The sequence below is a fragment of the Onychostruthus taczanowskii genome, unplaced genomic scaffold, assembly GCF_017590055.1.
Source record: "Onychostruthus taczanowskii isolate IOZ18803 unplaced genomic scaffold, ASM1759005v1 scaffold11, whole genome shotgun sequence".
Lineage (NCBI taxonomy): Eukaryota > Metazoa > Chordata > Aves > Passeriformes > Passeridae > Onychostruthus > Onychostruthus taczanowskii.
Genome location: NW_024497629.1, coordinates 5,095,460 through 5,110,317, shown reverse-complemented (window position 1 = coordinate 5,110,317; position 14,858 = coordinate 5,095,460). Strand labels below are relative to the sequence as shown.

General features: G+C 41.3%; 1 protein-coding gene across 1 annotated transcript; it reads right to left on the bottom strand.

Moving 5' to 3' along the window:
- Window positions 1–866: 866 nt before the first annotated feature.
- LOC121344260 lies at window positions 867–11,609 on the bottom strand. Its single transcript, XM_041420064.1, has 19 exons — window positions 11,522–11,609; window positions 10,118–10,245; window positions 9,317–9,460; window positions 8,621–8,704; window positions 7,914–8,081; window positions 7,748–7,844; window positions 7,431–7,654; window positions 6,539–6,692; window positions 6,255–6,463; window positions 6,050–6,167; window positions 5,697–5,902; window positions 5,119–5,236; window positions 4,402–4,571; window positions 3,556–3,629; window positions 3,350–3,477; window positions 2,368–2,557; window positions 1,848–1,989; window positions 1,193–1,289; window positions 867–886 (listed from the first exon to the last, which is right to left on the bottom strand). The coding sequence occupies exons 1-19, from the start codon at window positions 11,607–11,609 to the stop codon at window positions 867–869; spliced, it is 2,559 nt and encodes an 852-aa protein (XP_041275998.1).
- Window positions 11,610–14,858: the final 3,249 nt, after the last annotated feature.

Genomic DNA, 14,858 nt, shown 5'->3' with positions numbered 1-14,858 from the left:
CAGTAGCTTTCATTAGAACAGGAAAATATAATATTGAATCCAAACTCTTTTCACACCACTGTTCAGATGCAAAGAAGGAACCAAGAAATTTTGTATCCATTAAAAAAATCAAAACAAAAGACAAAGTGGGAAATCTGACAGGAGCCCTTAAGCATCTCGTTCTCTAGTATGTAAAAATCCTTAACACTTTGCAGATAGAGTCCATGTACTGTCCTTATTACTATCACAAGTCTTTGCTATTTTTTTTTTCCTCAGCTAATCCTCAGTGTGAATACTCAGCTAAGTCACTGATGTTACCTGTGAGTGATTTGACCCACCTAGGAAAGGCAACTTGACATTGCAGAGCCACAACACTCCTGCAAGAATCACAGTTTACAGCCTTCCTGTCAACAGCCACTACAGGATCAAGGATGTTCATCCCATCTTACTCCAAAAAAACACACATTCTTTTACTGATATTAAACTCTCCCAGTCCTTTGTTCATACAGAAGCTTATAAAAAAAGTTTGAGGTGATTTACAGTTAAGTTCACACTTGTTGCCATCTTCCTCCCCTACTCCAAAACAGATGCTTCCAACTGCAAAGCAACACCAGGTTCAGACATGTTAGCTGAGCAGACTAGGTCAGATGAACACACAAAAGACAGAGTTTAATGCTGCAGAGGAACGGAGAAGAACAATACAATAATTTAACTTAGAGTTACACCCAGTATTGATTAACTGACCCTTTTCTCCATAGACTCTGATTATCTATTTTCCCAGTCGGTACCACAGAAACAATTTTACTTGTGAATCTGGGCAGCAGGCTGTGCCTGCTTAGGCCACCTAACTGCAACTTCATAAAATGGAGTAGTTCTTGTTTAGTCTGTCAGAAGTTGGTGCATTCACCTGCAGGGAGAAGAGACATAGACAGAAATTTGTTACCTTCCAGCAGCAGCACACTTGGTGTTCCAGTAGTGTAATTTAAGACTGACACCAACCTCTCCTTACTGCTTTTCTTCCTAAAAAGCACTGGTCCAGATGACACTTGCCCATGTGGATGTGCACTGTGGGCTGTAAGACATTTCAGCTTTTAATTCCCTGTACAGCATAATCTAGGACTAGAAATCTGCAACCTGCCACCATTAGTGAGAGCACATGCCAAATTGCTGAGCAAAACCACAGGAGAGATTTGAGACATGCCTGTTTTCTTACCAAATCTGTGTTTCCCAGGATTGCATCTCCTTAGACAAAAGAGGTCTAAAGGCTGTTGCTTAGTATTGCAGATCACCACACTGCAGTGGAAATACAACTACAAGACAAGAATATTTAGATTATTTAGGGAAGTCTTATTTGGAATCCAGTGTGTACCAATCCTAAAGGATATCAAAGTTGTGTCAGGGTGGAGGTGGCCTCTGCTCCCAGGCAACTAGTGACAGGACAAGGGGAAAATGGCCTCAAATTGCACTAGGAGCAGTTCAGGTTGGGTATTAGGTAAAAGTTTTTCACTGAAAAAGTGACAAAGCATTGGAACAGCCTCCCAGGAGAAGTGGTGGAGTCACTATACCTGGAAACGTTCAAAAAATGAGTAAATGTGGCACTTCACAGTAGGCATGACAGTCAAAGATTGGACTTGAGAATCTTGGAGGTCTGTTCCAGCCTGAATGAGTCTATAATTTTGTTTTGTGAACTGAACAGAAGTGGATGGCCTTTATTCACCCCTCCCAGGGTGTTGTGCCTTCAAGGAGGTGTCCAGCAGCCCCAGGCAGCGCTGGGCAGCTGAGCCCTTTCACAGCACTGGCTGCATGCATCACCCTGGGCTCACCTGTCAGGACTGCCAACAGCTCATGACAGAACAGAGATATCTGACCTGCTCTTGCAACTGAGACGTGCCCTGGACAAAGGTGAACATCCTCACTTCAAATCTCTTGAGGTGCTGGGGAAATTTTACTCTGAGGCTGTAATTAACTTTGTGGAAGACAGTTCTGTAGGAGTCTTTGTTGTTTTCACACCTGTTTGGGAAATACATGAGAGAAAATGTATTTGATCTAAACCTTCAACCAGTTCTTCAAACACAGCAAAGAGATGAAATACAGCAGAGCTTCCCTCTCCATTTTCCTTGGGCCATAGGGGAATGAATAAGATCTCCCCAGTTCATGATCCCTGCTTTTACCCACAGTCAGGGTTGCTTCTTGCTCTTTCTTTCCAGCCAGAACTGTTAGCTAGAAGCACTTTTGGCCACTCACATCATCCACTCACTCACATCAGCAGCAATTGCCTCCAAGGTGACCTCTGCCACTTGCACCTCTGTCTCTTCCCCTTTCTTCCCGCCTGAAGTGTAGCACCTTGTGCTGAGCAGTTACCAAACAGAGCAGGGAAGCCTTCCTCACCCATGTATAAGGATGTGCCATTGGGGGAGGCTGTCCTGGCTTTGGGAGTTGGTAGCCCAACAGTCATCCAGGTTTAGGTCCAGTCTTCCATCTTTAGGCTGGAGCAGTTCAACTTCAAAATACAGAGCCTCCCTCAGGTATTTTACCACAGGATATTCTGCTTCCTGGTAGGGCTCTGAATAGGATTTCTCTACAAGAGAGTATTGATATTAGGAGCTTCCTTTTTATGGAGGAAGTATTTGCAAACTTTCTGCTTCACTATTTTTTCCTCTACCGTTTACTCTGGCACAGTAATACTAAAACCTGGGACAGCATACAAATGTCAAGAATTGGGTATAGAATGCCAAGAAAGCAAGATCAGCAATGTAAGCAAAAATCTCAAACATATTCCCTGGCTCTGAGGATCCAGAAATGAAACACTCCTTCTGCAAAAAGCCATTAAGATTTTTATTCAAAATTGTCTCAAAGTTTGAGAGACAATGGAGAAGGGAAAATGAATTAAAAAAAATTATAATGGCCATTTCAGTCATTGTGAGTGTTTGGTTCAGGCTTCAGTTAACCCTTTCTGCACTTTAAAGCAGTATCTTTGACACAGGTTACAACCATTGCAGCAAGTTGCTGAACCTGCTTAACAACACTTGAGGAGTTCATAAGACAGAGAAGCTGGCATCACATTCACTACACAAAACTTGCATTGTGCCCAGACGAAGCAGGAAAACCATACATGTGTCAGTGATGCTAAGTCTGTTCCACTACCGATATTTGACCATTTAGGTTGCATTTTGGAAGAGAAAAGTCCAGTTAGAGGCCTTAAAAATTTTCCACTTCATCCTTTGATGTATTTAAAAGTAATATAAAGATGGTGCTGGGGAATATTTTCTACACTGCCCTGCTTGAGCAGAGTGGATGAGTAAGATCAACCTCAGGTCCCTTCTGGCCTCAGCCATTCAGTGATTTTATAGAGTCTACTCATAGATGTTACCTTTGAAAAGCTTCAATGAAAGAGCAAGACAGCCAGACCCTGGCTTAATACTGGGTGGTAGGTTCCTCTTAGATTCATATTGAACATCAGCAGTCTGCTTGACTGCATACAGGCAGAGAAATTTCTGTCTGAAAGAAAATATTTAGCATTAGATTTTTTACAGCCAAAATAACATGTACAACCTTTGGTTAGGGAGTGACACTTACTGGTATATGGGTATATCACTGCCAGGTCTGAAATAGAGTACCTCGTTCTCATATGTCATAGTTGTGCTGTTGGACTGAAGGATGTACATCATTACAAACAGGACAGTCACTTAGAGTCTGATTTGTGTTTGGCACAATATCTACATCCCTCTGCTTGACTGCCAGATTGCACAGAGCAGAGTGTGCTTAGAAATAGGCAGAAATTACCAGTCAACAGCCCAAGGCCCACTGAACTAAAGCTGACCACAGGTGACAGCTATGCCATAGTCAAGAAGAAAGCTTATTAGCTTGAATATGACAGAACACCCTAGAAAGGGAGTGCACAGGTCCTGAGAAAAAGAACAGCTGAGCTTATTTACTGAATCAGTGAGTAGAATGAAATGCAACAATGCAGAAACAAGCTGCATTTATGATGATCTGAATTTAGGCATGTTCTGATTGTTTGTTATTTTGTTTGTTTTCTATTTGTACAGTATTTGGTGGTAGGAATAGCACCCACTCTAGTATTTGGGCATGTAGTCATTAGCAATACCCAAAGAGCTTCTGCAAGGCATGCAAGTATATCTGGCCAGCAGAAACTCCCATTCAAGCCCACCATGAAACAATGAAGAGCTGTCAAATTGAAGGTGGAGTTTCAGAAAGCACCTCTGACCTTGAAAAAACATTTTTACTCAATAAGAAATTCTGCTCAACTGAATTTAGTAAGCTCAGAAAGAGTATAGATGTACTACTGTGCTGGTTTTAGCTGTGACTTCCATGCAGCTTGAGCTCACCTCTGAACTTCTGCCAGGTCTAGCAATAACCCTACTCCAGTGCAGAGTAAACTTGATGTGACTAAGTCCTTACCTTTCTACTTGTTCCACAAGTGTTCACATTGAACTTGAAGGTTGCAGTCTTCTCTGTCACTAGACTGGGTTTGCACTGTCTGTCCCTCAAGACAAGCAGAGCGGTGTCCAGGTCTTCATCACCTACCAGTTTGATTGCAGTAATAATCACGGTGCCATTGGGCAGGCACTCTGAAAGAGAAATACACATTTTCACACAAATCAGGATTCAACCTCCTTTTGTAGCCTAACAACAAAGATGTCCTGAATGGATTTGTTGGCAGGTTCTTTTGGCAGCTCACAAGGAGCTCTCACTCTCTTCAAAAGGATTTTTCTAGCCAAGATATTCAATACATTTAATACTGATGAGTTGTTAAAACTCTTAGTATCTAGGGTTCTAACATCTTTAGAATGACTACTTTATATGCTGATTCTCCCCACATTCCACCAAAATCCCCCACCTCATTCAACTCTCAAAACAACTACAAAAACCCTTTAAAAAAGCTTCTTGATTTTGGAGGTGTGTGGGGAAGTAGACTTTCCCACTTCCTTCCCCCTTCCTATACTAGGCAGGATAGCCACTCCAATGTTTAATTTGACTTGCCTTGTGGCATATTAACTGGTAGGAAAGCTGACAAGCAAACAGAGTGCCACACAACTCTAAAACCTAGAAACATTTCAGACTGCATGGCTTAATTTTGCAACTCAAATAGCATTAACAGCTAATCCCCAACATTACGTATTAGCTCTGAAGGTGAAAATATGCAGGAAACTGAGAAGTCTCTCCTCTGAGCCAAGGTGACGTCATCCTTCAGGGTTAAGTAGAATGAAGCCTTTATTGCAGAAGTATGAAAGCCCTAGAGATGACAATCACAGGATAAACAAGAGAATAAAGATACTGTTCAACTAAAACTAAGTGGGCAGGTTATCACAAGCCAAAGATAATGGTGCTTGAGCAAAGTCAAATCCACAGGATGTATTTAACAGGATGTTTTTAATCTAGAAGCTCACACAGTGAGCTTTTTCAGGTGTTTTGCAGAAGAATGCAATACAAACTCCACTGCATGTATAGTTGTCCTTAAAGATGTTCAGCCATACAGTAATGCAGAATATGCTTATTTTTTTCTTGCTCATTTCTGCCAACATTAACTAAGGGAAATTAAAGTTTTCTTACAAGGGCAGAAAATAAACCTCCATTATACCTTATGAAGACTGTCTCAAAGAAAAGTTTTATTTTGCTTTCAAGAATATACTGTGTCTTGTTGACATCTCACAACTAGAACATGCCTTTCAATTGCTACATGATGGCAGCCCTACCTCATAGCTCACATGGGGAGAAAGGAAAGGGACAGAGATTGCCAGGTGAGTGCCATTGTCCCTCAGAATGTAGTTGTACTTCTGTGCAGCCTCTTGGGTCAGGTGCCAGTCTGAGATGAAAGGAAGCCAGTTTTGGTCCACATTCCCACGAGTGATAATGAGATGAAGGTTCCTCCCATCACAAAACCCTGTTGCATTGGGCAGTACTGCAAAACAACCAAGAGTCAGCCAGCTGCCATCAGTTTAGTGCAGCTCCCCGGGACTGGCAGCATCCCTGGCTGAAATCAGCCCAGCTCACAGCCAGGGTTCACAGCTGGGTTGGTGCAGTTTCGCCCAAGTTCCACAAAGTTTACCTGCATCTTTCACAGCTGACAGTGCAATTACTGGGACAACAAAGGTCTCACTTGATGGATAGGTGATGAATTTGAGCGTGACATTCAGGGTGTACGCTCTCATGTCCTCTCTCATGTACTAGGAAAATCATATTTAGACATGAAAAATCACCAACTGATGTCATTATTTCTATACCATAGGATGTTGCAGTGCCTTAGTACACACCTCTTTTTTAATACTTGGTGCATCAAGTGGGACTTGTAGTGCATATGCTTTGCTTCCATTAGCATGTCTGGTCCTGTGTATTAGGTAGCCATGCTGAACAGCTTCAGGTACAGCCACAACAACCCCTTCAATGGTTAAGTTCACAAGTTCAGCATCTGGGAGGAATGTTCCCACTGTAACATTCATTAGCCTTGCACTCAGATTTAAATCTGAAAAGGAACAAATAGCATTAAGCTCTTAACAGTACCAAAACCTTTGGTAAAATTCAATGTTCAGCTACTTACTAGTGGTTATGGTAACTTCCACTTGTTCAAATGGCGTTTCTATTTCCTTGATGATAGTATGTTTGGTTAGTCCCCATTTGTCATCTTCCCACTGGTGTTCCAAGAACAAGTTGATGGTGTATTTTACCCCAAGCTGTCCATTGCTCACAGAAGTCTAGAATTCAAATCAGTACCCTTTAGTATGGCTTGATTTTGCATTAAAGTTATGTTGAAGCATCTCAAGATCAGTTAATTCTACAGCCCCAACCAATTGCCCTTTTTGCTCAGGAATCCTGAACTCTTCTATCCCTGTTTAGATTATCTCAGAATACTCAGAAGACTTCCTTTGGAAAAAGATTTCCCACTTTCCAGGATTCAAAGCAGCAGGGGACTATTTCACAGTGAACAGGGTTGCTTATGCAACCTCACCAGAAGCTCAGTTGCTACATTTGCCCAGGACTCAGTTCACCCCAAGCAGCTAGATTTAGATGTGCAGTCCCAACCCATCCCAAGAGCACACAGTCTGCTGGACTAATGGGCTATTCCATTCTCTTAAGTGGTCTGTGTAAAATACAACAGAACCCATGCATGCTTTACAATCCAGTTAGAACCACCTCTGAGGAGTATGACGTCAGGACTAATAGGTGAAAGCTCTGTGTTAACCCGAGTAATTAATGAATCAATAGTTCTGTGTAGGATTCTGTCTACCTCTGCTTGCAAGAAAAGAAATTCTTTATAAAGTGGTGATTACAAATACTGTCTTTGGTCAGGGCTTCTGGAGTTTTTAACAAACCCTTTGCTCTCCCTCACTTCCGTCTTTCATTTGAAAGAAAAAAGATTAATTATTCCTCATCAGAAAAAAATCATACATCCAAGAGTATTGCTTGCATGGCACCTAATATAAGTCACCAACCTTGTAATAACCACCTTCTGCACCTATTGGAATCTTCATTGTAATTGCTGTTAACTCATTCAATAACACATATTTCCTGGAAGCCATTTCCTTGGCAGAGAGTTTGCGTAGATCCACACCAGCTTCCACAAGCACATCCTTAAAGCTGGTCATTCCAGCAGAGAGTGGTGGAATATACTTTGGAATAGTCCAGGTGATTGTTTGGTTCATGTAGTCCACACCATCTTGGGGACAAGACATGAAAGCTGTCAGCTCACTAGTTGTGAGTCTGTGTCCCTGTGCATTTTGGATTTGGAGCATGGTACCACACTCCTTACCTACAGGACATGCCACAGCAGTATCCACCATCAGGATCACCCACTGGTATTTGTAAAATGTACTTGATCTCAGCAGAGAAAAAGTAATTCCCTGATCCTGTAAGGAAGGCATCTGGTTAGAGCTGCACAGCCTGGCGGCTTGGGGGGCCAGAAGGAGCACACCAACCTCGACCAGCTGAACTTGGGCAGCAGTGTATGGCACTCGCAGCAGAACCCTGGAGTCTGTGGTATTGAGTCCATAGCCTGCACTCCAAGCATTGCTCACAAGCAGAGCCCTTTTTTCTTCTGGCTGATGAAATGCTATTTGCCATATTGAGGCTTCTTCTGCCTTTGCCTACCCAGAGAAATGTATCAATAGTTTAAACATGATGTTCAAAGTAACAGGTTTATCGCATTGAATGATTTACTGTGTCGAACTGCCCAGAAGTTTTGTTGCCTTACTTTGAATGTTACTAGTGGGCTATCCCTCCAGCTTTCCCCACCTCATGCATACAGAAAACTTTCCATATTAAGGACAACAGAGAATAACTAATGGCACTAACTGCACTGCTGCAGTCTCTGCACATACAGAGTCCAAGAAGAAAAAAAACCTCTACAGTTTTTTTTTCTGGGCCATGGGGTTTTAAAGAGGGTTTTGTTTTGTTTTTTGTTTGCTTGTTTTTTACACAGTCTCTTGCCTGGGGAAGACTTGATTTCTTCCTTGGAGGCAAAGCCTACAACTAATCTATAAAAATGTACTAAAACCACTTGATACAGAAGTTCTGTTATTGCTACTTAAGTACTTTTTGAAAGTACTGCGGGGTTAGTGAAAAGAAAGATGGTTGTGCCAGAGGTAGCACTAGCTTTTGGTAGAAAGAAAACCTGTAGTTTTACTTCTGGAAATACAAGAGTCCAGTCCTCAGGTTCATCTCGAACAAAGTCTTTTATAGTCTGTGGAACCTCCCTCCTGACAGAAACCTGAGGGGAAAAAACATCTGTAAGGGGTTTGCTGATAGCACTTACTTCCTTGTCTTCAACACCCTACAAGCCTTTTGCAAGGGAAACCAGAATTTCCTACACAGAAATGCGACCATGCCTGGTGATTCACCTATAGTCTGCTTGATTTTAGTGTCTTTTTATTTTCCACGTATCTTCTACTTTCTGTTTCCACTTAAGACCAGAGTTTGTTCTTGACTCCAACATCCTCTTCCAAGAGGAGTCCATTTCCCCTTCTGCATTCCTCCCCAGCAGGGAAATTTCCTTCAGGAGGTATACATTCTCAGTTGTCTCAAATAAGATTTATTGGGGCAACATTCAGTGAGTTCAATCTACAAGCTTAACCTTTTCACGATTTTCCTTAACCTTTAATATGAATTTACAGCTTTATTAGCTATTACTGCTAGTGTAAGTTACACAATCATAATATAAATGTATCACTTAAGATGCATACTGTGCACCCACTAACAAGCTGCTCATGATGGGGCAGTCTGAAGCTGACAAAAATTCTAGGAATATGCATTGGAAACACAATCTAAGAGAGCATCTTGCAGTACCTACCTCTTTACTTCTAGTATTTCCACAAGTACTTACCTCCATGTAGTTATTTTCACATACTATCTCTCTGGGACTCCATGGACCAGAATGGCAACTTGCACTTTTCAGATGAGTTGTAGCATTGCTCATGTCAGGAGTGTGGGATGCTTTGATTTGTATAGTTACTGTGAACACATCTTTCTGTGTGGACAAAGGGAACATTTGCCTGTTAGACTGCTTTTCCCTAGCTGGGCACCACCTATCCTTGTGACCTTAAATTAAACTACAAAATACACCCACCGGCCTCTGCACAGAAGAGCAACTCCGTACTGAAGCATTATCACTTTCAGGTTCATTAACTGCACAAGATGTATGCACACCAGCAACATAAATATTTTGGGCAGCAGGTTTGTTCCTTTTGCACAGCCCCAGAATTGAACAATAAGAAAGCAAACAAACCTAAGAGATAGCTGATTTTGTGTTTTATGACATAGTAGCAGTGAGCCACTAATCAAAGTTTTACTTTTTACTGTGATGTGTCTCAGGACATTTAATATTGTTAGGGTAGAGTGCAACACAGCTGCCAGATGCAATTCCCTATTGTAATCCACAAGAAAATAATTGCCCTTTAAGGGTATGTGTGATATACTTCATGTGTTCATCTGTAGGCCCTCCAAATGGCAGTGTCATGGAACATTCTCAGACCTCTGGATACACTTGAAGAAAATTATATTGCTCTCTGCTAACAGATACTCAAGACATTATGACACCTCAGTTAACATCCATAACATTCAGTAATTTCTCACATAAAGTTAGTGTACAAGAGCACTGTAGTCAAAGTGTCTGTAACAGACTTACCTCTAAGTGCGAATGGCAGCTCAGCGCAGAAGCACGGAGCTGAATGCTCCTCCAGGTGGTGTAAGTCACTCCATAGCCACACTGTGCTGCCACGGCCTCATCAAGCTCCCAGGCTCTGCCAGACTGATCTACAGGCAAATAAATAGCAAAGAACTGTATTAACAAGTATAACTCCTGCTCTGCTAACTCCTTGAGAAACCTGCTCTGGCATAAGGATTCAGCTGACCCTGCTGTGATACAGCCCAGGTGTATCCCCTGGACTCAGAGAATTGCAAAGTGGGGAAAGAGCTGTGACTAAGCGTAAAGAAAAAAAGAGTGGTAAAATTACAGGCACACTGGGACAGGAAACACTTGCAGCTGAAGCACTGGAGATGGAAAAAAAACCCCTAACCACCAATATGGTGACAGATGACAACAGCAACATCAGGACCCTGACCTGTGGTGGGCACAGGCTCATATTTCTCTGATGCCTGCCCTGCAGAATCTCTTCAGGAGACAGCTCACCAGGATGATGAACACACTAAAGATTTGCTTGGATGTTTTTAGTATACAAACCATTTTTATGGTTCTGAGCTTTTTAGTGTTTTGTGTTTTAGTTGTTTTGGATTTTTCCTTAAAAAAAAAAAAAACCACTTTATGGTTTAAGATATATGTACCCCAACTACAGTGCGTTTTTATGTAGGAGCGAAGATGTCTGAACAAAGAACACATTTTAAGTGGATTTTGACACAAAATCCACTTCTAGAAAAATGGATGGCATGGAGAGCTTTTTCAAGGCCAAATTTACATTTATACATATAATGTTAAAGCAGGTGTTTATATCCCAAAAGTATTATCACTGTGCCCTTCCAGGGCATTCTGTGATGCTTTTCACAGAAATGTACCACTTGCTGACTACTAAGTCCAGTGACTACTAAGCTAGAAGGCCCAGCTAATTTTTCTTAAACTTCATTAAGTATACCCCTCCACCAAGCTGAAGCTACTAGTACAAAAATAAATAATATTGTGCCAGCTGGTGAATTTTCAGAACAATATGTGCTGTTACTAGAAAACATTCTTATCACAAAGAAAACCCATGAGATTTTCCATGAGATCCAGCTTTAACATTCCTAGAAACTACCGTGTGCATTTCAATTTGAGCCCAAAATCAAGTCTAATCATGGCTAAGTTATCAAAAAACAAGTTGACAGTATAGGTTACTCAGAAATCAAGGTAGCAGTTGGGTTTACTTACAATGAGATCAGCCAACTAAGCTCTATAATAGTAGACTAATCTAGTATTAGATCTAGGGAATTCTAGTGTATATAATATAATACCTAGGGAATTCTAATATAGGAGCACCTCAGAATTTTAAACATTTCACCATATATAATTCTCTCACCAAGTTCTTCTACATCAACTTACCAACAACAAAAAGAGATAAGTATTTGTCTTCAAAGTATTCTGCATTCAGTGTTATCCTCAGAAGGTCCCCCAAGCACTCTGAACTCATGGGTCCTGTGTCAGATGTATTTAAAAGTTGGTAAGATGGGGATTCAAAATAAGATACAAACAAATCTGCCATTTCCCAGATTGCTTTATAAAGTTTATAAAGTGTTGTGACAGTCATACATCTCTGGTCAGGAGAGGTGAGAGGTTGTGTTTATACTGGCAGTAATTCCAGGAGAAAAGCTAGCTCCAAAATTCATATCCTATTAGTAATGGTGTTTGATGATTTGGCAAAGCTGCCTGCAACAGCCGGTCATGGAAATAGGATTTTGGAGCACAGTCAAAAAGGCTGCCTCAGTCTGAACACCTTAGATGAAATAAAACAGAATGTCCAAGTCCCACAACTCCTGAAAAGAGAAAAAAACCCCCAACCTCTAAACCAAAAAATCCCAACAAACAAAACCCTACAAACCAACCACAAAATAACCAGAAACTTCCACCCCTCTATTCACAAGAGCCAAATGCCAGTTTGGGTGGAGAGCAGGCACATAAGCTGTGCCCTTCCATCAGCCTGCCCTGCTCACTTGCCCAAGTACCAGTACCAGAAGCCAGCTGGCTCATACTGGGAAAGGGCCACACAGAACAGAGAAAATAGCTTGAGAAGCTCCAGTCCCAAGCTATCACCACAGCATAAACCAGGCCATGGTTCCCAAACTTCTCAGGCAGGAGGCAGGTAAACACTGTCCTAAGTGCAGGACTAGGGAAGGCTTCTCATTTGACATGCACTTCTATTACAGGGGGATTTGTTGCTTCAAACAGGAGTTTCTAGGGCATCATGAGCTAACACCAGCTAGACCTTTTACAATAATGGTGCATTTTAAGCACTGAGAGGATTCCTTTTCCTACAGGGTTCAGCACCATAGGCTGAAGTTTACTAGTGATGCAATTCCCACATCAGAGATGGTCACACTAAGGAGCAGCAGACAGATGCTGGTGAACATGACCCTACTCCACCCACACTCCAAGCTACCAACTGGATTCAATGCAGAAGCTAGATAATTACTCCAGTCTGGATAAAACCTTCTGCAGTATCTATCTACTTTGATCTTTGGGGATGGCCAATGCATTTCATACAGGACCCACAGTGAGTAGGGCAGACAATCCTAGAAACAATTCTCTGCCTCTGCTGCTCCAGGGCCAGCTCTGTTTTGTAAGGAAAGACCTTTGGTTAAAAAAACCTGTTTCCTCTGAGATGGATCGCTGCTATCTTTATAAAATTTTGTCCTGATTTTGGCTGGGATAGTGTTAATTTTCTTCCTAGTAGCTGGTACAGAGCTGTATTTTGGATTCAGTGCAAGTATTATGCTGACAACACACTGAAGTTTTGGTTGCTGCTGAGCAGTGCTTAGCACCAAGCCAAAGACCTTTTGAGCGGCTCATGCTGTGTCAGGGAGGTGGTACACAAAAAGCCAGGACATAGCACTGTCAGGACAACTGATCTGAACTGGCAAATGTATATTCTATACAATAGACTGTCATGACCTATATAAACTGGGGGGAATTGGCTGGAAGCATCAATCTCTGCCCGGGGACAGACTGAGCATCAGTTGTAATGAGCAACTATTGTGCATCACAATTTTTTCTTAGGTTTTATAATGTCAAAATTAAAATTATAATAATAATTATTATTGTCATGTTTTATTTAATTTCAATTATTAAAATATTGTTCTCAATCCATGAGGCTTTTCCTGAGTCTCCTCTCCATTCTGCTGGGGTGGGAGGGGACAAGGAATGAGCAAACAGCTGCCTGGTACTTAGCTAGGTTAAACTATGATAAAAGACCTTACATATTGTATGGACACTAACAACAACTACACTCAAGAGAATAAGAATAAATCCCTTATTAATTCACCAGTACTTATTACCAGAGTGAGGAAAGGTAGAAACGTTTGCTTAATATAGTGACACATGGAACTAAAGAATGTAGTTTCCAGCAAATCCTTGTATGTTTAAAGTTTCACAGAACAACATGCAAGTAAGGCTGCAACAAGAACTTCAGACTCTTCTGAAACACACACATAAACCAATGGAGAAGCTCGCAAACTGATGTGAAATCAGTTTGTAGCAGAATTACCTGGTGTCTCTTGAGTCCAAACCCCAGAGAAAAATATCACTAATAGTAACAACCTGTAAGAGAAGACAGGGATTAGCAGTAGTTTCAACTGTGACAAATTGATAACAAATTTTTTGCTCAGAAAGTTCTCCTCAGAATATTAAATTAGCCTTAAATTTAGACCAACCATTTTAGACAAGGCAATTGGAAAAATGAATTTTTCTTAGTCATCTCTAGAAAATTAGGGGAGATAAACCAGAAAAGTTAATACATTTATTGCCTTAAGTAAGATCATTTATGTCTAGCAGCCATAGAGCTCTCACCTCTGCACCAAGCTCAGCCTCATTGTTAATTTGCTCAGCTTCTCTGTGTGGTGCTTTTTCCTTTATAGCACCACACCAAAAAAAACCCCAAAAACCAAAAAAAAAAAACCCAAAAAAAACCCAAAAAAACCTCCTTTCTCAGTTTTGCATAGAAATCAAAGCCTTTCTGGGTTTTCAGTCTTGGGTTAAATAGAAAGGCTGCCACATTTATATTGATGAGACCCCTTTTCAGCTGTTTATCCTCCTAATTATGAACCTGTAATTCACATCACCTGATTATTTGCTTTACTGATTAAATATGCTCCTACTTGGTTCCCAGGTCTCTATTTTTATGTCTGTCATCTCCTAAGAATCAGGTTCTAAAGACTCATTTGGTTAGAGCAGGTTGCTAATAATGCCAAAATTGTGGGTTTGATTCCTCCTGTGGGCCATTCACCTAAGAGCTGGACTTGATGGTCCTTGTGGTGCCCTTCCTACTCAGACTTATTCTGTGATTCTGTGAAATTGGTGCTGTTCTGATAAAGCATGAGCTGTTCCATTGTTTTGCAGCTACTGTGCTCTTGTGTGGTGGGTTGACCCTGGCTGGATGCCAAGTGTCCTCCTCAGCTAGACAAGGGAGAGAAAATATAAGGAAAGGCTTGTGGACTCAGATAAGGACAGGGAGAGATCAGTCACCAGTGACTGTCTTGGGAAAAAAAAAATTGACTTGGGGAAATTAGTCTAATTTACTGCCAATCAAATCAATGTATGATAAAAAAGAAAAAAAAAAAACAACAAAAGCTAGATCTTAAAAATACTTTCCCCTTACCCATGCCTTCTTTCTGCACCCCACTTCCAATTTTTCTCCCTCTTCCCCACCAGCAGCACAGGACAACAG

What these genes read in the sequence shown, in the direction of transcription:
- LOC121344260 (XM_041420064.1), bottom strand. Translation starts at nt 11,609, where the DNA reads ATGAGTTCAGAGTGCTTGGGGGACCTTCTGAGGATAACACTGAATGCA. An exon ending in TGCTGTGGCATGTCCTGTAG is followed by an intron (nt 7,655 to 7,747) that starts GTAAGGAGTGTG and finishes CTTGTCCCCAAG; the next exon opens with ATGGTGTGGACTACATGAAC. An exon ending in TTCACCTTCAGAGCTAATAC is followed by an intron (nt 4,572 to 5,118) that starts GTAATGTTGGGG and finishes TTTCTCTTTCAG; the next exon opens with AGTGCCTGCCCAATGGCACC.